The 27,626-nt window shown below is 31.6% G+C and overlaps 2 protein-coding genes and 1 long non-coding RNA gene across 3 annotated transcripts; 1 reads left to right on the top strand and 2 right to left on the bottom strand.

Moving 5' to 3' along the window:
- Positions 1 to 1,102: 1,102 nt before the first annotated feature.
- LOC148282306 (toll-interacting protein-like) lies at positions 1,103 to 13,602 on the bottom strand. The gene is made up of 7 exons (XM_088225227.1): positions 13,368 to 13,602; positions 7,960 to 8,149; positions 6,534 to 6,645; positions 5,289 to 5,403; positions 3,710 to 3,796; positions 3,256 to 3,426; positions 1,103 to 2,280 (listed from the first exon to the last, which is right to left on the bottom strand). The coding sequence occupies exons 1-7, from the start codon at positions 13,449 to 13,451 to the stop codon at positions 2,167 to 2,169; spliced, it is 873 nt and encodes a 290-aa protein (XP_088081353.1). The 5' UTR covers positions 13,452 to 13,602; the 3' UTR covers positions 1,103 to 2,166.
- A 1,151-nt stretch (positions 13,603 to 14,753) lies between these two features.
- Positions 14,754 to 15,400, top strand: LOC148282307 (uncharacterized). Its single transcript, XR_015822118.1, has 2 exons — positions 14,754 to 15,060; positions 15,152 to 15,400. It is a non-coding gene; the product is annotated as an uncharacterized LOC148282307 (long non-coding RNA).
- A 3,855-nt stretch (positions 15,401 to 19,255) lies between these two features.
- Positions 19,256 to 27,465, bottom strand: LOC148282308 (zinc finger BED domain-containing protein 4-like). The gene has a single exon (XM_088225229.1). The coding sequence runs from the start codon at positions 27,182 to 27,184 to the stop codon at positions 25,241 to 25,243; it is 1,944 nt and encodes a 647-aa protein (XP_088081355.1). The 5' UTR covers positions 27,185 to 27,465; the 3' UTR covers positions 19,256 to 25,240.
- Between the last annotated feature and the right edge of the window lie 161 nt (positions 27,466 to 27,626).

The following is a 27,626-nucleotide window of genomic DNA, read 5'->3' on the forward strand; positions in this document are numbered from 1 at the left end:
TAAGGAAAATAATGAAAGTTTTTTTTGAGCCAGTAAATAAATTGTTCTTACACAATAACAAGTAATTAAAAAAATAAATAAAATGTGAATCAATAAAAAAGCCACATTTAGTTTGACTTATGACGTTAGAAATGAATTTTCATACTATGATTGAAATGTTGACAAGTCAAATACGTATATAGCTCACTTTAGCTCAAGGTGATTAAGTTTATACACAGCAGAAACTATAATAAAAAATTCTAATTAACATAATCATTTCATATTTAACAATAACCATATCATCATGCTGAGCAAACACAAAAAAAAAAATAACAAAAATTACAAGATTTTCAGTAAACTTCTAACAGTGCAAACTTCATTGTATATTTTTTATGAAAAAATCATAGAAAATTTAAAGTAAAAAAATAATGATGAACTTACCATTAATACATAAAAAAATATTTACTTATTTATTTAAGTGCATTTCTCCTTTATGTTTAGATGGAAAAAGGAATGCACACTCGTTTTTAAAAAAAAAAACAAATAAAAATAATAAATTGCACAGTTTTCGTTAAGATATTTTACAATTATTTCAGTTGAAACCAAAGCCACTTTTTCAATAAAATTATTCATAGTAAATATATAAAGGTATAAAATATTACAAAGCAAAGCACATTTAAGACACAAAATATATGCCTACTTTAAACTACGTGCCATTGAATGACTTAGCAAGTAAATGACAACAAAAGTAAGAAATTCAATATATTATTTAAAGAGATACATAATAATATAATGGAATGGACAGTATCAGTTATGTTTTGATGTTATAAAAAGATAAAAAACGATATGGCTATTTATTTCAATGGTAAAAAAATAGTGGTTAGCGGAGAACAAAAGTTTAGTACAATTTGGAAAATTGACCACTGATGATAATTTAGAAGACACGGATAATTTTTTTCAATAAATTTTTTAATTATTAGACTATAGAGCAGTGTTTTTCAACCTTTTTGAATATGCAACCCCTTTACGAGTAAAAAAATGTCGCGACCCCTTTACAAGTAAAAAAATATGGCGACCCCTTTACGAGTAAAAAAAAACCACCCCCAACCCCCAAGGACCTTAATTTTACTATATTACTCGTTCATTAGTGATTTTAACGACGACAATTTTTTTTGCACCGCAACAGGCCAGGAGGCCCAATTACAGAGGTGAATTACAACACAGAACACCCAGGCTTGAGAAAAATCACATTGAATTTTTGTGTTCTCATCGGGAATCGAACCAGTAACCTTTCATGCATAAATCAAGTTGCCTTAGAGGCCGCCATTTTAAGACCACGTTATTATTGATCGAGCAGTAAGATCAATAAATCTTACAGATCTGTTGATGGCATATTTGAAATGGAATTGATTTGGCTTAAGATTGGTGTCTCTGGACAGAGCTGTTAAAGGATTTTTTTAATTTTGCTTTAGTGCCATTTTTTGCATTCTACCTGTGTGAACTAAGGTTTTCTTCAATGATGGACATAAAAACGTAGAATAGACGACTTCATTGATAAAGTTCAATGCTACGGAAAATTAGATATGAAACATGTTTTTTTACATGCGGTACAAAATTAGAGCTTTTAATTACACCAGATTTCATTGCTTTTGAAATAATACAGAGAATTGGAATCACATTAAAAACTTACTTAAATATGTCCAGCATAGTTAATTGCAAAATTGAAATGAAATTAAAAGCTTTTCCATTATTTTTTATTTCCTGACAAAGATTTGGATATTTGGCAAACCGGACGACTGGAGTTCGGATAAACGGAATTCTACTCTACTTTAAACTACGTCACAAGTTCACTTGGATAAACCAATGATAGAGTGTTGTAATAGATTGCCGGCTTTCGGGAAGCCAACTCACCTATCAGCAGAACTCGAATAAAACTTGTGACATCACGGGAGGAGTAATTTCAAAATTACAAAAAATCATAAGGATGATAAAATGATTGATACATAAAAATAATAAATATTTTGGCCTAGTTTGATAGTTTTAGTTCTATGCAATAGAGCTAAAGGGCTTCTCCAGTGAATGATTACTCTGAGCCTAAAATCCTTACACCATCTTGCTTGCAACCCGCGGGTTGAAGAACACCACTATATAGAATATGACGTATGGATGAATATTATAGTATGATATTTAGCCTTCGGACATTTGCAGGAGAGAGTTGACAGTGGCGTCCTTATTACCCCTGTTGGCTTCTGATACGGATTTTATAACTTCTTTCTCTACACTCGGAAACATTTCGTGGATCTGAAAAAGAGAACATTACAACAGATTATAAATTTTGAGTATGTCCGACTTTTAGTAGATAAATTTGTAAAGAAATGGCTAGTGTTCTCGGTTAGAGAGAAGTCAAAAGAGCTACGCATATTGATAAATAATAGTACAGATAAATAATAGTACAGATAATTAATAGTACAGATAAATAATAGTACAGATAATTAAACTTGTATAATAATTACACTAGTAAGTATTATTATTATTATGCACTCTATAAAAAAAATGACAGCTGTAAAGTGGATACCCAGTTAGGCAGACTACACAATTCGCCATTCCCTAGAATACACGCAGTGTAAAATTTACGATTGCATTTTGTTTCAAGGATGACTGATGCAGAAATTGAGGAAGACCAAAAAAGACATGTTTGAAAGCAGAAGAAGCGAGATCTGTATGCAAAGATAAGGTATGGCATTCTATCCTTTCTGCCTCCTTTTTTTGTTTTGTTTTGTTTTGTTTGATAGTTTGCCTAGAATAAAGGTGTATAAAATTTACCATTTTAAAAATCATTCCTTGTTCTTGGTAAATAGTCAAATAAAGTTCAAAATTCCCGTAACTTAATACGATTTCCTACATGACACTAATTCTTGTCTAGACAAAATAATATTAGTTAAAATGAATAAAAGTAGCTTTTATTACGAAGAAAAAAACTAATTTAATAAAAAAATATGTTAAAGCTATTTCAAGCAATAAATAGTACGCCTTTGGCTGATTTACATGATATATTTATTGAACTGCAACTCCTAAGTAGTAGGGTATCACTAACTTTAATAATTAATAAAGTTAAAGCATAACATCGATAAAGAAGAATATAGAGATGCTAAATATGTGATTTTAAAAAACATTATAGAAGAAGCAGGACATAAAATAAAGTTAAGGTACAAAGAAATAAAAAAATGTCCCATATTCTTGTCTTGTGGTATTTCTACAATTCCCATTTTCAGTCACCTGTTTGAGTTCCTCCTCCGTGAGAGTAGGCGTGAGTTGCTGGGGGACAGGGCCTGCGGGGGGCACGGCCGCCATGGGCACGTGTGTCGGATACACGGGGGCATAGCCCATCACCGGGGCTGGCATCATCATCATCATCGGCTGCTGGAATGGCATGGGCGGCGGCGCCAACTGTGAATGAAGACAATTTTCAATAAGTGATGTTAGGTTAGGTTGGAAGTGTCCGTGCAAATCAAGAATACAGTTTTCTGTGGGAAGTAGAACTAGAATCTTGGACAAGTGCTTTTGACTCATTTTGCTGAAAGAAAGTTCAGATCGTCACCCTACTTGTAAAACTCTTCCGTCCCGAACATTTCGGTGTAAAAAGCGGGAAAACGTAAAATCGAGGAACATAAAAACGAGGTTTTACTGTATAATTGAAATATTAAATTTTACAAATGAATAAAAAACTTACAGAATAGCTGAATACAAGGTTGATCATGCCCTCCATTCCGTCCCCCTGTTTCCCATTTAGTTGATACCAATCTTCGTGAGTTTCTCCCTGTAAGGTAAAAAAAATAATTCAATAATTATTATCAAAAAGATAAAAAATATCTGTACCTTATAAAAATGCAGAAATAAAATGCTGTCTACTCTCGTTGTAAAAATGTTTTTTAAAGTTGAAATAAAAATCAGAAGTCCACATTGTTTTAATGCAAAAAAAACATCAGTAGCCCAGATACAGTATTTTAACATGCATTTATAAAAATAATCATTATTTTACTGGCGTTATTAGAAAAATTTCTGAATATTTCTTTCAAATGAATAATTTAGGAGTAATACAGCGCTGTTTAAAACAACTGTGAGTGTGAGGGGTAAAAAACTTGTTGAAAAAAAATAGTATGAAGATAAGTGAAACATTTTTGTAACCATATAAATATATTATATTATATTAACATAATACAATGAAAAAAAAGAAGTAAACAAATATTATTATTGATACATTTACTAACAAAAAATATAATTAAATGTAAGAAAATATAAATGATATATTTGAATATTTAGTAAACATTGATAAAATAAAATAGGATAGAAATTATTAGTTAAGTATACCTCGATAAAGAAGCTTGTAAAGCTTTGAAACCGGTCGGTAGAAAAAATAAGTGGTTAAAAACTAAGTTATTTTTATTTTTGATGTTTAAAGCACTTACTTTGTGGAACATTATTATCTAATACATTAAAATAAAATAAAATCACTTTGTTTTTATGTACCACTTATATTCTTATAATTTGACAACCAACTATGGCATCGAAATTCTACATACAAACAAAAAAGGATATGAAATTGATTATTTTGAAATATTGGAGATTAGAAAATAAAAATTTAAATATTATTAATAATCAAATAAATCTTAGTAATAGTCCTATTTTTAATATGTTACCTCTCCCTAAATCCACACACAAACCCCCTCTCTTCTCTACCCCCGTAGCCACGCCACTCTACCTTCACTGTGAAAAATTTATATGTTATGTTAGTTTGTAATTAACCCTGAAGAAGGCATGGTATTGCCGAAACTAGTTAGTTGTCAAATTATAAAAAATAAACAAAGTGATTTTATTTTAATGTATTAAGTTATTTTTATTTATTTTACAGTAAGAAAGTATCTTAACAGTTTTTTTAAAACAGTTTCCTCGGATGACATAATTTTGAAATACGGCAGTTTATTTATGGTATAAAGTTTGCTCGCAGTGAACCCGACAAAATGAAAAAAAAAATAGCATTGCTAGAAAAGATTTACTAAATCAATTCTAAAAAAGCAACAAGCAAGAATAGGGCCGGTACTTACTTTGTAAATAATTTTCAATGTTATCCAACTTGTTCTTCAACTCTAGTTGAAAAGGGGGTGAATAAACAATACAATTTTGCTGACTAAATTTGCTGTTTAAAAATGCATAAAATACGTCTTTATATTGAACATAAAAAAACCATTGTCAAAATAAAACAATTGTTAATTTTTAGCAGCACATTTCAAAGAGTTATAAAAAGAATTTACCTGCATGACGCTGGGAGGAATTGTAACATGTGCCCAGGCAATGAGTTCATCGGGGGTGAAGGAACATTCATCGAAGATTTCCAAATATACAGTGCTTACTCCCGCTGGTAAAAGCCTGAAAAACAAACCAAAAATACCGATTGAACATTACGAAGATAAACATTATGTTTTTGAGGGCCACTTACAAGTTGACTTAAAAATGTTAACACACTAACATTCAAAAAGCCTTTCCATTTTGAATCAGAACCTTTATTTTGTAAAGCCAATAATAAGCCGTAATATATTATAACCTAAGACACTAACAAGTGTTTATAAAGACATTTTTAGAAGACTAAAAACAAAACATCACACATACTAGAAGCACCAGATCTAAAACTGGAGGCTAAATAAATATTCCTCAGGTGAAAGCTTCTTTTGGGCAAAGGCTTTCTTGTATACAATATGGTCCCACAAGAAATATTGTGTTTAGCTGGAATTAAATTCAAAATTCGTACAAAAAAGTGACTTTTAAAAATGGGAAGGGCAGCAAAAAAGAGTTAGTTTGTGAACATTTTTTTGTAAGTGTTTTGTAATTTTTAAAATTTTACATATTATTTCACTCGATTTTTTTATTTCCTATCAGCTTACACCTTTTTGGAGTTTTTTTTTCTATGTATTTTCATCAGATTCATACACATTGCCAGTTCTGATTTTTGAGTTCTATCATTTTTGTAAGTTTTTAAAATGTTTAAATATTTCATTTTTTGACACACTGATTAGGACATATGTGCATGTGCTTATTAAATGCATGTTGTGTTAGTTTTATATTTTTGTGCAACAACTATGGTGAAGGTGTATAGTGGGATTTGCATGTTGGTTTTCACATTGGTTTAATTGGTGTCCTGGCAAAGAGACGGGCACGTCTCGAAACCGGTAGACATAGAAAAATCGGTAAGTGGTTATATACAAATATTCAAAAACATTTAGTAAAATGTTTGACCACAAAGTTAATGCTTTAAATATTAATAAAAATGTTATTATTATTATTATAAGTAAACGCTGCCTACCTCAGAACATGTATGTATTTACAAATACATAGCAAGGATAGGACAGTGTCTAATATGTTTGCATACAAATTATTAATAGTATCGATACCTTTGTCACTGTTTTGCAAACAATTCATATTGTATACTTGTATAATTTACTATAATAAATGCCGATTTTGGCACTGAGCTGAAATAAATTTGACAATGAGTGTTTACTAACGAGTTGATAATTTTATTCCAGCGTGGATTTTTCCCTCCATTTGGGTCTGTGTGGGATTCATATAAGCAGTGACCAACACGGAGGCGAACATAAGGGTCCATTCTTGTCATACCTAAAAACATGGTGTCATTATTATTATGTATTTTATTAACGATTCATGCGCCTTACGAGATCACATGCCAGTATGTTATATAATGTAATATTACTGCTAATATTCAACAGCAATATTTTGACTATGTCCAAATGTTTATAAAAAAGGCTAGATTTCACTCCCTAGGAAGTTATTAAGGTTGAAATTTATTGTAACAGAGACGGATAACATAACCTCACGAAAATCAACACATGGAAGAATTGAAGAAATGTGGATGTTAAAAAACATAGGCACAATGGTGAACATTACAGTGTGTAAAGTGGCCACTTAAACCGGCCAAAGATAGGTTATAAGCTCTGTAAATGCCTCTACTTCCATAATATTTCCTTCTCTAAATCTCTGTTGTAATATTTAAATGAATATAGCATGTTTTTACAAAATTTATAAATATATATATTTTTTTTTACAACAGAGATTCATCTCAGATTCATTCTTCAGAACATTTAAGAGAAGGTAATATAGAAGTCTAAGCATCTACAGGACTTATGACCTGTCATTGGCTGGTTTAAGTGGCCACTTTACACACTGTGTAACATTCACCATTTGAACATCTATAGGGACAAGGGCTTCTACGAGAGGGGCATTATGAAGTTGGATTCTCGTTGAAAACAAGTTATCAAACAGAACAGCGCATATTTGACTTAAATCAGATGATTGTAACACTTTTTATAAAGCATTGAAATAAAGCAAAAGATACGAAATTACCTTTTCCCTAACCTAATATATTTATTTTTTTACTATGGCTATGAATATGTTTCTTACTATGTATTTTACTGGGTATTTAAATATGTTTTTTACTATGTTGCTTACCATGTATTTTGTTTTTACTCGTATTTTACTGAGTTTTCAAATATTTTTTTACTCTTTTTTATGACATTTTATACTATGTTTTTCACTATGTCCGATACTTTTATTAATGTTTCTGCATATTGGTTATTGTTTTTTATATATTTTTTGACTGTCTTAGAATGGGGTAAAATACCCTAGTTAGATAGTCAAAGCAACTTTGTATAAATTAATATTTTATGTACATGATATGATAATAAATAAATAATATAAAAATAAAAAGGTCCCTTTAAAAACGATAGATAGAGGTTAGACTGTACATCAATTTATTTTGTTTTAAAAGGGACTTTTAGGCATAGGTAAAAATAAAATAAATTGAGCAGTAAATTAAAATACTGTTGTTTCAAATTTGAAATTCTGAAGTTGAAAACAATAAAAAAAAGGAGCATCCTTATTACAGAACAGTAAGTGCAAAAAAAAAGCAATCACCATAGTTCTTAACCAGCTTGGCCTGGCCGAGGGTGATGCTGAGCCGACCCACCGGGGGCAGGGTCAGCTGGGGGGCCAGCTGGTGCTGCAGGGCCAGGGCCGCCTGGCGGTCCGCCGCCTCCTGGCTCTCGGGGCCCCGCGGGGGGCCGCCCACCTGGAGGAAGTCGCCGGGGAGGGGACCCAGCAATACCTGGGAAGGTAAAATAACGGGGTTAGTTTAGGTCGTAAGTAAGTTCATGTTTTTTTAAATTTTTATATGTTAGTTGCATTATTCTTTTACCTTGCTTGTAATGTACAAGGTTAATATATACTTCAAAGCGATAGTTATTTATTTGTTTACTTAAAAATTTGTTTTTTTTTTCTTTTAAATTTATATTAAATTTACTTCAATGAAAAACTTTATTTCGTTATTTTATGTAAGGATCGGTAAGATGTTTCGGCTGTGACCTGTTTCAAGAGGAAACCACAGAAAACTCGTCAGAAGAAGGCGGATCGTTGTAATTCGTCAACAGATCTTCCGATCCACTTGAATAGTGTTCGGCATTTGGTGTCCTGCTATCATTGATACCTTTTATTGCCTTCACTATATCTGTCATGTATAATGTTACCTCTCTTGACAAGTCCCTATGACTAATCACTACATGCACATCGTGTAAATCCTCATTTAGACTTCTGAGTACGTTCATGTTGTGTCTATATAAAAATGTATTCATTTTTTTGTGCTCAATGAAAATAATATTGGTTGAGGGGGTTAATGAATCATCAGTGAGGCCATATATTTTTATGTATTTCATTGCTTTATATTTGTTTTTTATTATATATTATACTATATTATTTATGTTTAAGTAACATGTATTCTTGGCACATATACACCGCAAGACAAAAAAAATTACGAGTTTACCTGCTACCGCGCCCCTTGACTTTACTGAACCCTTTTTCTAAGAAATCCTTTATCGATACCTCTTTCTTTTGTTTAATAAATTAAGGACACTATGTGTCACCTTTCTACAATATTTACATTTTAAAATGTCTCAACAGTCTTGTTTTACCCGCGTTTGAGTGAACATAACACAACAATCATGGAAAGTGCAAAGCAAATGTCGATTGCGATAAAATCCAAAATAATCACATTGTCGCAAGAAAACATATCTAATTGTGAAATATCTCGTCGAGTTGGGTATTCAGAAGGTGCAGTGAGGTTTTTATTTAAAAAAATCCAAGAAACTGGATCCATAGAACGGAAAAAAGGAAGCGGACGGGGGCGCGTGACATCTGCCCGAGATGATCGCTTAATAAAAAAAATTGTTATGCGCGATCGATTTTTAACGGCACCTGAAATACACGCAGAGGTGCAGTCTACCAGCACATCAACATTTTCAGTAAAAACAGTGTCCAGGCGGCTGTTGGAGCATGGTTTCCAAGCACGGAGTCCCGCAAAGAAATCATTACTCACGGACAAAATGAAGAAGGCTAGACTGGATTGGGCGAAAGAGCACCAGAATTGGACCTTGGAGGATTGGCAAAATGTTGTTTTCTCTGATGAATCAAAATTCAACCTTTTTGGTCCAGACGGCAGAAAGATAGTTCGACGAAAACGTGGGGAAAGATATCATCCGTCGTGCGTCACTCGAACCGTTAAACATTCACCCTACGTGATGATTTGGGGGTGCATGACAGCATACGGTTTAGGACCTCTAAATTTTGTACAGGGTACGATGAATGCCATTCAGTACAAAAAAGTGTTAAAAAAACATATTATTCCAACAATCGAGGACATTACGCAGTATACCGCGGACCCAATTTTTCAGGACGATTCTGCGCCGTGCCATAGAGCCCGCACTGTGAGTACAAATATATATATTTTTAAATGCATTTTGTGACCACATGATAAATAATTTATTGTTTTTTTATAGATCAATGAATTCAAGGAGAAAATTGGCTTAAAATCGTTGATGTGGCCCGGGAATAGCCCTGATTTGAACCCGATAGAAAATTTATGGGCGATTATGAAAAAAAAAGTCGGGAAAAAAAAATCAAAAAACATTGAGGAATTAAAAAAAAACTTAATTCAAGTTTGGGAAGAAGAAATAACATCAGAAATTTTAGATTCGCTTTACGCTTCTCTAAATAATAGAATTTTACATGTTATAAAAAATAAAGGTGAATTCACTAAGTACTAAATATTTTTAAATGTTATAAATATGTTTAAATGTAAAATACTTTAATTTAAAATAAAGCGATCAGAACCTACTTCTTAAATATGAATTAAAAAATAACATGTCTTTTATTATTCCATCACAAACACTCAACCATAAATGAACCGTTATGGGTCTCTAAGGTTCGGGTAATCTGATACCTGATATATAATGGCAATTTATAAGTACAATTCATGAGTAAGATTTTTTATTTTAACCTTGAAATAACAAGTAGTCATCACATATGTCAAACAATATAAAAAAAACTAATTAAATATCAAGAATAATTCATTATATGTCAATTTTAGTTTTTTTTGAGAACTCGTAAATTTATTTGTCTTGCGGTGTATATACATTATATTTGTATAATAATGATTTTAGATTTCTTACATTTGATTAGCTAGGCATTTATAATTAAGTAGTTTTAGTTTTTTTTTTTTTAATGTTAATGTTTTATTAGTATAGAACTACTTATGCTTTAAAAGATTAAAGATCTCCATCTTAGAACAGGCTGAGACATGTTAGATGGAGACTATCATAAACAGAGAACACTCCGTTTTCATTTTATATTAATTAGTTTTATATAGATTCCCTGTTATTTAATATGTATACTAATTATATGCAATAAATTTATTTATGATTTTATATATGAAGCAAAGTGTATTTGCATACAAAAAATAAAAATCCACAAATTAACCACTCTCTAGGGAGTAGAGAAGATCCAGAATACCACCCTAAGTGCTAATTCAATATTTGCCAATGATTTGGTCATGCCATGTTTTTCTTCCTCATTTTTTATATCCATCAAAATTCGCATTGCAAATCTTTTAAGGCCACAAAGACGACATGTACAAATTATAAAATAAAACAAATGATTGATGATATCCATGTGTAGATAGTAAAATTATAAATTATGTATCAAACAAAAACTGATAAATGCACAGATAAATATTTTAGTATTTCATATCTAAGACATTTCATTAATATGTATCAAAAAGAGATAATTGTGATTACATGCTTATCATTTAAAAAATATTAGAGCATTATTTATCATATTTTTAAAAAACATATTAATTTTATAAGTACGGAAATGTGGAGATAATTTAAATTTGCGAGTAAAATAAACATATGCCATAAAGGAATAAATCTCTGGATTCCCTATTATTTCAGTGGTGGGCATAAGCGTAGCGACGGTGGGGCAGAGTAGGGCGCTTGCCCCCCTGGCTCATTTAGTAAAACGCAAAATGAAAGGTATGGAAAATAAATAATGTACCTAATGTCGAACTGAAGGAGACAGAACTAGCTGCACTACTTAAAGAAACCCAATGAGGAAGTTTGAGGGCCTTATTCTGTAACTAATTTGTTTCGTAAATTGATTTGCCGTCATGTAAGATTTGTCGTCATCACAGCTAGATGCTACCGTTAGAAGTTTTTTTTTTATATTACTATATTATAATACAATAAAGTAATATAATTTTACTAATGACTTTTTACCCTTTGTTTTTCAGAAATTATTATTTACAAAACCACTCACGAAGGATGGGACACTAAAAATAAAATAAAATACTTAAACTCATTACAATAGCATTATATCAACTCATTAGTTAACCCGAAAAAGAAAAAAATTCGATAACGATCCTTAAGATAAAAATAACTTTATTTAATTTACTTTCATATAACTTTGAATTATCCACCCTTACCTCTGTTTTGTATAAATACATTGAACTCTTTAATAAAGATACCAGTCTCGAAGATGTCGCGAAAGCGATGAAACCGGTCACTGGATATTCCAAATTTGTGGATTAAAGTATCACTCGTCTTTTATTTATATAATAAATATTATACCTGTCTATTTATTACAGGAGCAAAAATTCATAAACATTTCTTGTATACCCACAAACAGGCCATGCCTTTGTGGGATTTTTGCTTATTATTTTTACTGTTAATATGTATTTCATTGCTATGTAATTATCCTTTACTTTCTTAATATTCTGTTTTACCTCTTAAGTATACTGTAAAAAAAAAGTCATACAAAGAAATATACATCATTCAAAAATGACGCGTGCGTCTTGTGTGAGCGCTCCATGCGTACTGCAAGCGCGCGATTATGTGGCCACCCACTCGCGTTCATATTGCCTGTCCTTTGAATCGCGCTCAAAAACCCGATAAAATATGAAGCGGTGGGCACGACGAGGATCATGACGTGCGGCATGACGACTAATGTTGCCACACTACGTCTCTGCCTCCTTTCCTCGCTACTTCCCATGCCACTCGTCAAGTGTAAGGCAGGCCCAATAGGTTGATTCATATGAACCAGTGAAGTCATTCAAAGTACCTAGTTTGTTTTTATTGAAATGTTTTTTATTCTTTTTTTTGTACATTTTCAGGAAACTTTACAGTAATATTTAATGCTCCAATTTTTACCGCGCGCAAGAAAACATTTATTGTATCCAATTTCCCAAAGGGCTGAAGTTCCTCATTGTGAGAGAAAAGCGAGTCATATAAGCCATTTAGGAAATTAAACGTTTTTTAAATTAGCATCAGTTACAGCACACAAAAAGTTGCCCTAAACTAGTTAAAATGCAGTATTAAAACTTGATAATGGAAAAAAGGTACTTTTAGTCATTATTACAGCCGAAAATGCAGTATTTCATAAGGTTTACTGTGTTTTAGTTGGTTTTTTGAAGAAACTGATAGCAGATACTTATTTTGAGTAAAAGCAGATGCTTTTTTTGCAGTATTTTGGGAGTTAAGAATACAATATGTTTTTTGTAAGGCAAACAAAAACTGATCAAAAACCATGACGATGCAAATTATGGACTATTTTATTAAAATGAATGTAATTATTAAGAATATATTTGTTCAAATTTTCTAGATTTTTTATCAAAATTGTTGTAAACAATATAATATCTGCATAAATATAATCATATTGCTGTCAAACGAAATGTTCATCTTTAAAATGGAAATACGCGATATATTTCTAGAATACAGTGCATCTTTAAATCGATTGAATGGTGTTTATAGCAAAAAAAGATATATGAGCATAAACGTATTTGTACAATAATGTTTTATCTTGTATCTTGTGCTAAAATATTGCTAAATTCTGAGACATCAAAACAAAAACATTTGTACGTCATTCGTAGGCAGAATAAAAAAGATTTTCATTATTTACACAGGAAATAAAGAAATGTAATGCAGTTTTACGGTACTTACGCGTTTTCTTCGTTCTTCGTTCTTATTTGTCACAGTTTCCGAAGCCGATGCCATTTTAGCAGCACTGCACACGGCGGTAAACATAATATTTTTCGTCAGCGAAAAAAATATAATCGAAATCTCGGAACTTCGAATCAAATGTCACGTAATTTAGCTAACATTTTGCAATAAACACCGGTATTCTAATTATTTATAAGACCTATATTTGCGTAACTTATCTAACATGTAAAAACATGACTCAGATGAAAACAATTCTACCAACAAAATTTAACTACAGAAACCGAAAAATATTTTGGTTTATGGTACAAATTAGTGAAGTTAAAAATGATATATTTTTTTTGAACATAGAAACCGAGTAGGGATTATTAGTAATAAGAGATGAAAATAATCGAAATTTTTTTTTCATAGAAAGATTAGTAATTGAATAGATGAATAAACCCAATGAATCATTGATTCTGTTATTCCGTAGATAATAGAGATGTGAGATGAAAGTATCTTTGAAATTAACGCGAGGGATAGGGGGGGAGTGGTAACACGTATTTTAGTCAATTTAGTTTGAAATAATGAACTTCACTGTTGAAATGGTAGGAATGTGCAGAACACATCAATGCATACTCAGTGCCCTCTCAGTCTAAGATTTTTTTTTTCAAATATCTTAGAAATAACATCAATTAAATATCTTAGAAATGATAACAAAAAGTGGATTTTTAAAAGAAAAAAACAATTCAGTTAACGTAATAAATTAAATTCCCAATTAGAAACATCAGACAAAACTTACTCTTTCATACCGATAACCATAGAATTAACTATATGGTTTTCATTCCCTTATTTATTTATTTTATAAATTGATTCCATCAAATGAGTATACATATCTAATAACAGGGAATCTATATAAAACTAGCAAATAGAAAATTAAAACGGAGTATTCTCTGTTTAGGATAGTCTCCATCTAACATGGCTCAGCCTGTTCTAAAATGGAGATTCTTTATCTTTTAAAGCACAAGTAGTTCTATACTAATATAAGAATAACAAAAAGACTAAAACTACTTAAATATAAATTAATTTATTATGCCCAGAATTTTTAGATCTTGATTTTTTAAATAGCAAGTTGTTTTCTTTCAAACGATCAAATTCAATTATAAACACCTCTCTCCCGCTTCCACTCCCACCAAGTCTACTATGTACCTACCATTGTGTATTACTACTTTCCTTTATAATAATTTTCTATCTATAAATATGTCCTTAATAATGCCCATTGGGCGTATATATAAATAAATAAATTACGTTTCCTTGATGACTTATTCATTTGGTAATCTCAATCTAAAAAAAAGGTATTGCGCAACACTAAAACTTATTTAGGACATCTATGCCTTTGTTTATAAATTTATTGTTGACGATTTGTCTTTGTGATCTGACGTTTGATTCCTATCATCTGTCACTGTCAATCGTCTAGTGCCTAATTATTTTTCAATATCATTGTTTTAAAGTCTATCCAAAAGCAAAATGTATTTTATTATTCTTTTTATTATTTCAATGTTCGGCGTTGGAATGGCTGAAGCGTCACAGGGCTTTGATTTTGGCGATTTTTTGGCCTTGTGTCTTGGTTTATTTATCAGCGTAACTGGAGTTTTGGCATGCCTAGGATCGTATTCTAGGAAAATGGCCCGTTCGGAATTTATATGATAATGCAGAGGTGGGTAGTTATATTTAAAACGTTAAATTAATTTTTTAATTGCATTCCTAAATTTTAAATCAATGTCGTAACAATAATATTTTATTTCTAGGTAAAAAGATGGGGAGATCTCAAAATGAACAATAATAATTTTATAATATTCCACAGATTTTTTTTTTCTTTGCACGGTTTCCATTGGCTTATAGTTTATTAAAATATTTTATTTTGTGTGAGTTTTGATTCCATGTGATTTTTATTATTTAGTCATTAAATTAAGTGATATTTTTGATGCATTATTATTTGGTGTACATTAAAAGTTCTGTGTGTAACATTTTATAATACAATCTATTTTTACTAATAATATTTGTTTTTTTTCAATGAAATATCTCTTTACCCCTAGGCGATTTTCTCATTACAATTAAGGAGAAGCAACTTCATACAGGGCGATAATATTGGGTAGCCTCCTTCTATGCCAAGGGTAAACATTAAACATCTTTTCCATCCTAAAGCAAATGTATGAAGAGATGCCTAATAGTATGAAGAATGAAAAAAGTTTAAATGAATTTAAAAAGAAATGTAATGTTTAATCATAGAATTAAGAATAGTCCGAAGGAGCGTAGAATCATATTTGAATACATCGGACTGTGTCCAAAAATCCCCCCACTTTCGCCGCGCGCATTCGTGAAGTCGCCGCGTAATGTCGCCAGATGGGAAAAAAAGTAATCATAACACAAATGTAAGGTTAAAAAAAAGCAATTTGTTAATTTCTCTGAAATTTAATTGTGCGCGCGGAAACATTGATTGTCACAACAGAGTAGATAAATAAAGGGTCATTTAATAAGAGTAATTAAATTAATGAACTTGGAACTTAAAATATAAAACAAACTTTATTTTAAATGAAACGGATATTTTTATATCATTTTAAACAGATGTTTTAAAGGTAATGTTGGTTCTATGTCCACCACGGTGTTGTTTAATCCGAGATCCAATTTTCATAAGATCTCTCATTAGATGAGCAAAGTAGGGTAAAAAAAATATTACCTTGGCAACACTAATGAAATATCCATTTTGTTTTCTATGACAATCTGACAGATGGAAAATAATTCAATTTTTAAGTAATGCATTTGCTACTTACACATTCATTTGCTAATTACTCATGAATTGTGATCTCATTTTGTTTCTTAAAGATCCCAGCAGTATTTCTACACTTTTAAATGACACAACACGGCATAGTTGGATTTAAATCGGGAGTTGCGTACTGAGCGACGTCTACAAAAAAAACTGATGGGTTAAAACGTAAAACTACTCTTTTAAGAGTAGTTTAGTCGCCTTCTGTTTGATGCGCGGATGCGGTTTCTGGACTATTCTTAATTCTATGTGTTTACTGTAAGATGATGCAAATAGATATGTAATTATAGTAAGTGTAAATATAAGTTTATACATATCGAGCCATAATCGAAAGAACAATGTAAGCGACAAATAGTGAATTGTGTAGGAGTTTTTTTTAAATTTTGTTCCATTCATATTTTTTTAATAATTTGGTAAATGGGATTTATAATGGTTGGTTACTGCTGCTACTGAAATGACAGCCAAATTGTTTGAATACCTTCCGCTTTTAAGATAGTTGCGGTAAAGTTGTTTTGCCTATAACTCTGGCAGTGGTGCGAGCTAGCGTAACCGCCTACATTGTCGTCGGTTACGTTGTTTTGTTTAGCTTAAAAAAAATATGTCAACATATTTTTTTAAGAGCGGAATGATGCGGAGTAATACATAGAAAACTATAATTGGCCAATAATTTTGGTTTATTTGTAAATATTGTTTTTTTTTTTTATATAATGGCTGTTGTTTTCTTTTAATAAATAAAAATAATGATCCTTAAATGTGTCAGGTAAATTTTATAGAGCTATGATTTTTTAACACTTGTGTAGTGGGAATAAGAAACACTTTTTCTTAAAAAAACGCAATTTTCCAAAAATGACGCTTACGTTGTTCTGCCGATTATGGCTCGATATAAGCTAATTAAGAAATATAAAAATAATGTTACAGAAAACCTTGGTTCTCCAAAGTGATTCTGAACAAAGTCGAGACAACCTCTATATTTATGTACAATGCACATTGGATACTGCTGCAATGGTTCTCAATTGTACAGAATCCATTTCTGGGATTCTGCCATGTGCGAATGTCAGCTCTCATAATTTGTATTTGTGCTTACGCCTCATTGTATTGTTTTTTCTTGTATACCTAATAATAATGTATTACACCTCATATACAACTTCGACATCTTTCTGATGTAGAAACAGCTAGGTTGGCCTATTTTAGTTACTTCGCAGCGTTTTGTCTTACGGTGTATTAATATTGACTGTGTTTTTGTGCTGCGGAAGAGAGCTGTTCAAGCCATTTACAAAACGAATCAATGTATAAGTCACATAAACTTATAATATTAGAAATTAAACACTGATTTGAGTCTACTGAACACTTTTTTTTTTTTTAATATAAAAATAAAAACTTTGTGACAATTGTTTTGCCTTATTAGGGTATTTTCAAACGAATGTGAAGATTATATGGATTGAACGTCCTTATATAGTTATATAATTCAAGGTACTTAAGTAGAAAATAAAAAAATAATCTTATGAACTATAGCTATTATATAATATAATATGATTAATGTACATGCTATAGTTCATAAGATTATTTTTTTATTTTCTACTTAAGTACCTTGAATTATATAACTATATAAGGACGTTCAATCCATATAATCTTCACATTCGTTTGAAAATACCCTAATAAGGCGAAACAATTGTCACGAAGTTTTTATTTTTATATTTGTAAAAATAAAATAAAGTGTTCAGTAGACTCAAATCAGTGTTTGATTTCTAATATTATAAGTTTAAATATGGAGTTCTACAAAATAAACACCAAATCAATCAATATAAGTCACATGTTAATATATTTATGAAAACTTGATCTATGTACTTAAAAATATTGATAATTTGAAGAGGAATAGAGATTTCCATAGGTTCAACACGAGAAATAAAGATATGCTAGTTGTGTCCACTACTAGACTGCAAAAAAAAGAATAATTCTTTGGCCTCAAACTGCATACGATTCTACAAGGTACCTTTTGAAATTCAGGCTTTGCCAACAAAAAAAAAAAAAGATTTTGTCGAGCACAGGCTGTTTTGAAAGAGCTATTATAGAGCTGAAGAATATGCGTAGGACAAGACAGCTTGGCATTAAATTCTTGTTTATTAATTTTAGTTTGTTAATTTTAATTGTGTCTTTGATTCTAATTTATTCGTTTGTTGAGTCTATACTAAACTAAACAAAGTACAATGTATTTTCAGAAGTGCATTTATTAAGATTTGTGAAAATAGTGGAAGTGGATATATAACATTGTGGAAGTGCATGTATTACATTGAAAGATGGTTTGACTATTTATTCATACGCCTAGTGGGCATTTACTAATACTATATACATGATAGAGAAAATAAAGATAATATATCACGGGGTAATTACTACAACTAGGTAACTCCAAAATCAGCATTTGTGAGTTACCCACTAAAACAAATTTTTATCCTCCTCCACGAATGCTACAAATAGAGAAGTCATGCATTCAAATCATCATAATATGATTTTAATGAATCACAACTTGCCTTGATATTTTTTCTTATAATATCAATAATTATAAGAAAAAAAAAATGGGATCCGTACTAATCAAATGACGTATACTAAAAATAAATTGATGCTATGTGTGCCTCTTTTACACCGAATTTTACAGCATATATGAAGCCCCTAGTATCTTGACGCACATAAAACTACTCAGGTCGAGATGGGCTAGATATGTTTAAAGAATGTCTGTCATGACTGGACATCCAGGGGGTAAAAGGATTGGAAGGCCTAGACTGAGGTGGGAGGATGAAGCAAAAAAAGATGCAGCACAGCTTCTACAAGTTGCAAATCGGAAAATGGCTGCTGAGGACAGGTGGAGTTGGAGGCGAAAGTTAAAGAAGGCCAAGGCTTGATTTGGGCTATAGCGCCATCGAAACAGAAGTGCCTATTTTAAAAGCCGTTTTCTCTAGCCATAGACTTCCACTGCTAACAGTTTATGTCATAACTATGGGGACTTGATATGGAAGGACGTGTAGGAGTTGGAAGGATATGGAATAAGCAAATAAATTTGGAAATATGTAGGCAAGATAATTAAAAACAACTGGGATGCTTTCTGAAACTACATGTTTAATAAGTTAACTCTTCATAAAAGTTCTTAAAACTAGTTAGCAGAATTAATCAATAGAAATGAATTAGTACTGCTAAATGATTTTTAACAATCTTATTGATGCTAAAATATTAAAGTTATAGGTCAACCATTGTGAAATAAAGCGCCGAAAGAAGTGAAGTGAAAATAACATATTTAACTTAAAAGGAAAATTAAAAAATGAATTATTTCACCTATTAGGCAACGCGTGAAAACACTTTTAATTTTTATACTTCTCCCTGTAAGTGCCTAGACTTACATATGCCTTCTCAAAAAAGTTTTCCCTCTTTGTTGCAATAAATTTAGATATAAATAACTCCCTAGGGGGTGAAATCCAGCCTGTCTACAAACATTTGGAGATACTCAAAACATTTTTTAATATATATTTCGGCTGGTATGACAATCCGGCTGTGACATATACAACTTAATTTTGGCCATAGTGACGCATCAGTCAGTAAGCCTTATTAGGATACGAAGAGTTAAAGAAGATTTTCCTTCTATATCATTGCCTTATTCTGCGTGTTTCATAATTAATAATAAAGTCTTAAATTCTAACATGATTATAGTTAATCACTGCTACCTCCATGGTGTAATGGCTAAGATGCTTTACTTTAGAACAGCGGATTCCAGGTTCGATTCCCGGTGAGATCACAATAATTCAATATGATTTTTTTAAGCCTGGGTGTTCTCTGCTGTATTTCACCACCATTACAAATCATAACATCAATTTCTAATATTATAAAATTGTCTACGATTATTCTAAACCACTAAATTGTATTGATTTATAATAATTATTTTAAAAATAATAATTGTACAGGATGGCACTAAAACTGTTAGTAAAAAAATTAAAATCATATTCATTTGGCTACATTGTGATGCAGCGGTTAGCTTATTTCATTATCTTGGATTTAACTTATTAAAATATGCTGCAATTGGTGCATATATGTAGTGCCCTATGTACCACTCGTTGTAGATAAGATAATAAAGAAAAGGAATTTATTGGATTGTGTGTCAACTGTGACTAAAACAAGCTTGGTCATAAGTCTTAGATATTCCCCACTCTAAGAATTTATGTAAACAATAATTAATTTGAAAAACTTAAGATATAAAAAAATCCAAATAAACCAACTATCAAATATATTTAAACTAAGAACTATCTTATGTTCAAAATAAAATTTATACTACCCTAATTGAATATTGTTTCAATATTTTAGTAATAAATACTAAATGAGTAAGAAAAAAAACACAGTTAAATTAAGAAAATTAGTTTAAAAAATCAACATCATTGCATAAACAATTATGTTTTATTTATATTGGTTGAATTTGTTACAGAAAACATGGCGGATATTGCCATAATTAGGACTTAAATAAAATAATTTCTCATTTTTAAAATTTGTATGCGGATATTAATATAATTTTTTAAATATATTTTTGGGTAGTTCAATTGCCAGTCAAATATTTCTAGAAAGATACCATATTGTTTATTAGTTATACTTAAAATTTCTTAAACATTAAATAATAGTAATACATATATTAAATGTAATGAAAGTTACTTAATTCTATAATATTTCAAATGTGCATGTAGTTGTAAGATATAATTAGCGTGCAAATTTATTTATTTAGCATGTGAAAAACTATTGCTATTACTATATTGCCAAAATAAAATTAATGAGACTCTTATAACTAATTTAGAAAAGAAAATAAAAAAAATAATAAAGTTCTAAGTGAAATTTATCACTATTATCTATTATTATAGTGAGTTGGTGTCTCTGCTACTGCATGCATTTATGTTTACTTATATCAATGCTATAAAAATACCATAACTATTTTTTAAACATAAATAATAGTACCTGGGCCATTACAATGCGAAATTAATAAAAATATCTTCAACTGTCTATAAAATAAAATCGAGTTTTCTGTACAAAAACGTGTATATTTGTATAAAAATTTAATGTATTTTCATCAGAGTAAACTGTAAACAAAGATGATTTAAAATAAAATAGCATGAATATATAATTTTTCATACAGAAAATTAGCTTTTAATTTGTACAATTGAAGATAACTCTGTTAACTTCCCATTGTAATTGGGGCCCTGGTTAATATTAAAAACATAATGTACCAAAGTCTCAAATTCTTAGTATCCAAACATAAATATATATATTTTTTAAATAATGCATCCAAATTTTTCAATAGATGGCCCATATTCATTGTTGTATTGTCTTTGACATTCTTGGTATGGGAGAACAAACATGAGATGGGTAGGTACTTTAATAATACGTGATGGTTAGGTACTGTTACAATAACTTTTTTTAGTAAGGCCACTTTTTATTTTGGAACACTGTTTATTTTTATGAATTTTAATTCTAAGAATTTAATTTTATATTAATTAATTTAAAGTATGATAAGATGTCACTCCCCATTATTGTTCACAAATTATTTTCTTTTACATAATAGGAAATCTTATAAGACAATCAATGTGTTACTATATATTTTGATTTTAAAAATATGCACTGTAAATGTTTTGTTGACAGGTTTGCCAGGTTGGTATTTTAAAATCAATTAGTGAATATATTTTCTGACTGTCTCATATTTTAAATATAAAAACTAGATACATAATTACTGTCTATAGGAATATGCAATTGGTTAAGAACCAAACAAATTTATTTTGGACTTGATAGATCAACTCCCCTTCATACTTTATCCAGGCTTAGGACTGGCAGTTGTTAAAAACGAATTACAAATCTAGCAGTTTGTACAATACAAAACTGGCGTATTTAAAAAAAATTATAGAACGTTGTATAATTGCGAAGACGCTTGCTTCACACACGGGGTTATCGGCCACCCTAATACAATGGAAAGGCACGAAACACACCAAAGCTTTTCGGTTAAGTCAAATTTAAACATCTATACTAAATGTGGAGTTTTGATCATGCCAAAATTCATTTATAAACTCAAATTTGTGATATATTGAAGTTTTTTTTCACAATATCTAGATAAATATTATTATCAACGAACTGAGGTGATTTTTCATGTAAATGGTTTATAATAAATTATCATCATCATTAAAGATACCACGTCATATTCATTAGTAACAAGATACATCTTTTCACTAAGGGGCATTACACACAAGCGTTTTTTATCCGGGAAATTTTTATTCGCGGAAAAAACTGAAACTGATACTAGAAAAGATGAAGAACAGCCATTTAAAAACAAATGAGTATTCGTTGAATTTGGTCATACCATGTCTTTCTTGGTCTTCCTCGTTTTCTACATTTACTTTTATGTCATAACAGTATTTTGTGTGGTGTTCGCTGACTACTAGAGCCGATACATGTTTTATGTGTGACTGGTTATTTTGATATTCGAGCCCGCAACTCCGAGAAAAATTGGCAATCTGGGCCAGAATAGAAAAAGGTTGCCCATACCTGATGTATACCAAAGTATTCATATTTATATCCATTTAATTACCTTCTTCGGTTGCTATAAATCATGTTTACTGACAAAATATTGTACAAATATTATCATTTCTGTATAGAAAATTTGAGTAGTCTACGTTGACTATTGGTGAAGCTTTTACCTTGCAGTTGTGATCGGAGGCCAAGTTAGATTCCTAGTGAGATTACAATAGTAATGCAATTTTTCTCAATGGGTCTTTTGTGCTGTAATTCACCACTGCAATAATTGGTTACTTAGCCCATTGTGCAAATATCAATATTAATTCACATATTTTCAGATATTACATTTATCTGCGGAATAAGGGATTACGTGATTACACCGGTCTTGTTTTACACAATTTAGAAATAACATTATGCAATTTTTTTCCAATTCATTAAATGCCAGCATTCAACTGAATAGCTAGACTGTTTGTTAAATGAATTAAGATAACTCAACATTCAATGTGTTGGCCTGGTTGAAGTGATAAATGATCGAGTTGAATTAAGGATTAAGTTAAGTAAAAAACGATTTTTCACTATAAACCCAACCTATCCTAACCTAGCCAAAATTTACATAAATCAATTAAAAAAATAAAACAATTATTATTGTCGTATTGAAATTAAAGGGCTTAGCAACGTTCAACCCTTTTGTGAAACGGTCATTCAACAACAGCCAAGCCATTCAGTTGGATGCTGTCATTTAATGAACAGCCTAGCCACTCAGTTGAGTGGCTGATTTAGCTATTTGGCATGCACTCAGTACTATCTCAGCAGGTGTACATAGTTATGCGGAGGCTTTTGATATCTCAAGCGATGAAAACGGTGTTGTACAAAATATGCATAAACAGGTACTGTCTAATAGTGATACTAAATAATCTTTAAAGCTATTTTTAAAAAATGAATTTTTAAAATACAATTACGATATAAGGTATATCCAGAAAGTAAGTCCTGTTTGTATTTCTTGTCATCGCAGTGCCGTAATCGCAGTTCCGCGCATGCGTGATATTTACCCTGACCTATTGAGAAGGAGTCGATGCCCTTATGAGCTGACTGTTGCGTACGCTTCATGGTGCTTATTTGGTGCTTGTGAAATGCTGAATAAAATTAAAATTAAAAAACCCGCCACGCGTGAGATAAGATCTGTAGTTTGTTTCCTTAATGCGAAGAACATTAAAACAGTCCACATTCCACAACAGATCAGTGAGTTGTGTGGAGAACATGCGATCGGTGATCAGTGATTTAATGGTAAGGAGATGGTGGGACAATTCAAGAGGCTGACATCCTTTTATGAAGAGGCGATACAAAAGCTTGTGCCGTGCTATGACTAGTGCCTACAAAATGGTTGGAGTTATGTAGGAAAATAGATTTTTTTCTGAATATGTATATTATTATATATCTTCTTTTATAGGACAACTAGAACAAAGTGGTCCATAAATATACCACCAAAATTGAGGCATGTATTTTATATTTCATGTTAATAATAAGCTTCATGTTGCAACAGTATCGTGATAACGTACATAGCAGGGCTGTGGGGTAAGGTTTTTTAATAAGGGAAGCACTCACTTAGGTACATAGGTAAAATATGTGCTTGCTACTAACACAGTAATTCAAATTAAGTGCTTTGAAATAAACTAGGCAATTTTTTGCCATAATTTCAGCATAAAACATTTATATTTTATTATTATTGTACTATCCTGTCAACGGATTGAAGTGCTAAATTTGTTATAAAACGGTCACATCATACGGAAAATAAACATGGATTGGTTTGTTAGAATTGCTTCCACAGAGCTACTAAAGCACGTGCGCGGACTTGCGAATTTAGTAGAGGGCGACTGGCTCTTAGGAACAGATTTATGAAGTTCCCTTTTTCAGAATTAGATGGAGCGCAGTGAATTTTGATTCAGTCCTCGCATAACTGCGCAGGCGAAAGGTTGTGTGGGGGTTTGTTACAATTTTTAAAAAGTTATTAATGAATGAACATCGAACCTATCGCAGATCGCTACGATTAACCAACTAATTTTTAAAATATTTGTTGTAGTTACTAAAAAGATTAGTTAACTTACAGCTGATTTTAATATATGAAAAAAAATTAGGTACTGATCGTTTAGAAGTCAAATTTTTAGGAAGCATTGGTTCCATCCAATCTGCGTGGTACACTGGTGGATCCGTCTTCCACTCAACTTTTTCAAATGCTATAGGTTTATTATTTTAAAAAATATCATTTTTTATTTGGTTCTCAAGACGTAAATCAACACAAAATATGTGTCCTATAAAGGGTTAACCCGTCAAATGGAACTTACTTCCTGAATATACCTCTTATTAAAATAGTATTTGTTGATATTCCAAATTGATTTTTATGCAAGCATCATTCTTTACAAATACTTTTTTTTTCTTGATGGAACTAATCCACTGTGTAAAACGGGAGTCCCGTGTACTTACATATGAAACAGGGTTAGATTTTTTACATTTTATTAACAGGTGTATACTTGTAACCTACTTAGACGCGTTTGAGTTAGTACCTTGATTTAGAATAATCTGTACTTTTTAAATTTGCATTTAGAAATACAAGCTGCGCAACTTTTCCAGCTGAAAGTCTGGTTCGCCTGTCAGAAAGAGTAGAGCCAGCTTTCGAGAACAGCCTCTCCCCGGGAACCGATGTGGTAACAATATTACAGTTCCCCACAAATAGTTTGGCTAAATGAGGATACTTATATTGATGAAGCTTCCACCACTGACAAGGATCAGTTGTATCTTCGGGATATTCGTCGTTGAGATAAATCTCAACCTCTTTTTCTATATCATTTGAAAATACCACCGAGCTATAATGGCTGGTCTCAGTTTTGCTCTTCCAAATCAACGTGTCTCGTCTCTTGAAAAGATAAATTTCGTCATCGGCCACTTCAGACGCGACGTTGAGTGCTTTATTGTCAAAGGGCGTAGATGTGCCTCGCCGGTGTTCTTCCAATAACAACACTTCAATTTTCGATTTCAGTATCTTCTTAGTAGATGCTATTACTGAATCATCCAAGAATACGCTTAATTTATACCGCGGGTCGAGGACGGTACATAATGCTAAATTATGGTTGTGTTCAATGTCTTTAAAACTCCGGGTCAATTCAATTTCAAGATGGTTGATCAAATCTATAACTAAATCAAAAGTGTCAGGTATTTTATTCAACTCGGAGATCACGTCGAATAAGCCATTAATCACGGCTATGCTTTTTGACGCACATACGTATGTTTCGGTGCTCAAGATCCTCGTAGCATGCTCGAAAGGCTTCAAAGCCTTACATAGCTGTTTGATCGCCGACCATTCCTCTGTTGTAATTATAGGCAGGCTAGCGTCGACATTTGGCATAGTTGCTCTTAAGGCGTCTTGTAATGTTATGAAACGATCCAACATGTAAAAAGTGGAATCCCACCTACTGGGCACAGCATTCAAAAGTACCAATGGAGTCTTGATTTCCAAAACCTTGACTTGATACTCCGTTAGTTTTTTCTTCCCTTCGTAGCTTGCTTTATAATGGTTCACAATTTTTGTTACTTTTTTTAATGTGAAATCAAAAAGATCGAGGGCACTTTGCATGCATTGGTTGAGTTTGTACGCGATGCACCCGAAATGTTGCCAGTTTAATCCATGCACAGCATTAATAATATTCGGAGTATTGTCAGTTACGCACAGATTTATTTTGTGCCTAATGTCCCATTCATTCGCTGTGTCGAGTAAAATTGATGCCAGACTATTGGCTGTATTGGAGCTTTCTATCTTGGAACATTTGAGTAACACGGTTTTAAACTCAAAGTCGTTATTGATATAATGCGCAGTTACTGCGATAAAATGATCCATCGTGTACGAAGTCCAGCAATCGGTGGTTAAACATATAGAAACAGCTTCGTCGGCAACGCGCCTTTTTTGTTCTTCCAAACAGTTGTTGTACAGAGAAGGGATTAGTTTTTCCGATATCTTCTTATATGCAGGGAGTTCATATTTTGGATTCAAGGCTTGAACGAATTCGATAAAGTCTTGCTCTTCCACGATAGAGCAAGGTTGATATGTACGTGCAAACAATTTTAAGAGCATCGCATCAATATTCTTTGATTCCTCTGAGCGCATCGCTCTTTTGGTGCCACTTGTCTTGTAAGTTCCCCTCCGTTTCTTTGATGGAACTTCAGATTCGTAATCCTGATGTTCGTTTACTGTTGCGGAGTGAGTTGAGGTAGAACCGCTTGACCCCACTACAGTATACTGGTAAGATCGCTTATTAGTAGTCTTGGTTTCGTTTATATAACTGTGAAACTGTTCAAGATGCTTTAGCTTAAGATGCGTTTTCAAGTTTGTTATGGATGTCCGATATGAGAATGATTTTGAGCAATGGGTACAACTGGCCATCTTATCGGGACCATCCACCTTGGAAAAGTAATCCCAAATGGCTAAAGTTGAGGACTTCGAAGCCATCGTCAACTATTTACCACAATTAATAAAATTTAAAGAAATTTTCCACACGCACTTCCTAAACACTATCACACTAAAATTGTCTAGAACCAGTTTTGTTTTGTTTACAACCAAATCCCAAATTCAAACTTAGTTTAAATTTTAAACACCGGGCTATCAGCTTTCACACACATTATGATAGCATTCGCACTCGCAGTTAATTGATAAATTGATCAAGGAACTACGACGCTAACACAGATTATAAATTATAATACAAAATACAACATACAGCGCTAATTGACAAATCGAGAATCGACGCTAATATAGGCATAGGCGCTTTTTTGCTAAATTAAATCATCTAAGCTAATGCAAAGACAATATGGCGAAATTTTGAAAACCATAGATTTACATTTTAATGTCCGGGAAACAGCTCATCAATATTCTTTGATTCTACCTGTTGGTATAG

This window comes from Micrasema longulum, unplaced genomic scaffold (genome assembly GCF_059751315.1).
Source record: "Micrasema longulum isolate JH-2025_06_02 unplaced genomic scaffold, ASM5975131v1 h1tg000340l, whole genome shotgun sequence".
Lineage (NCBI taxonomy): Eukaryota > Metazoa > Arthropoda > Insecta > Trichoptera > Brachycentridae > Micrasema > Micrasema longulum.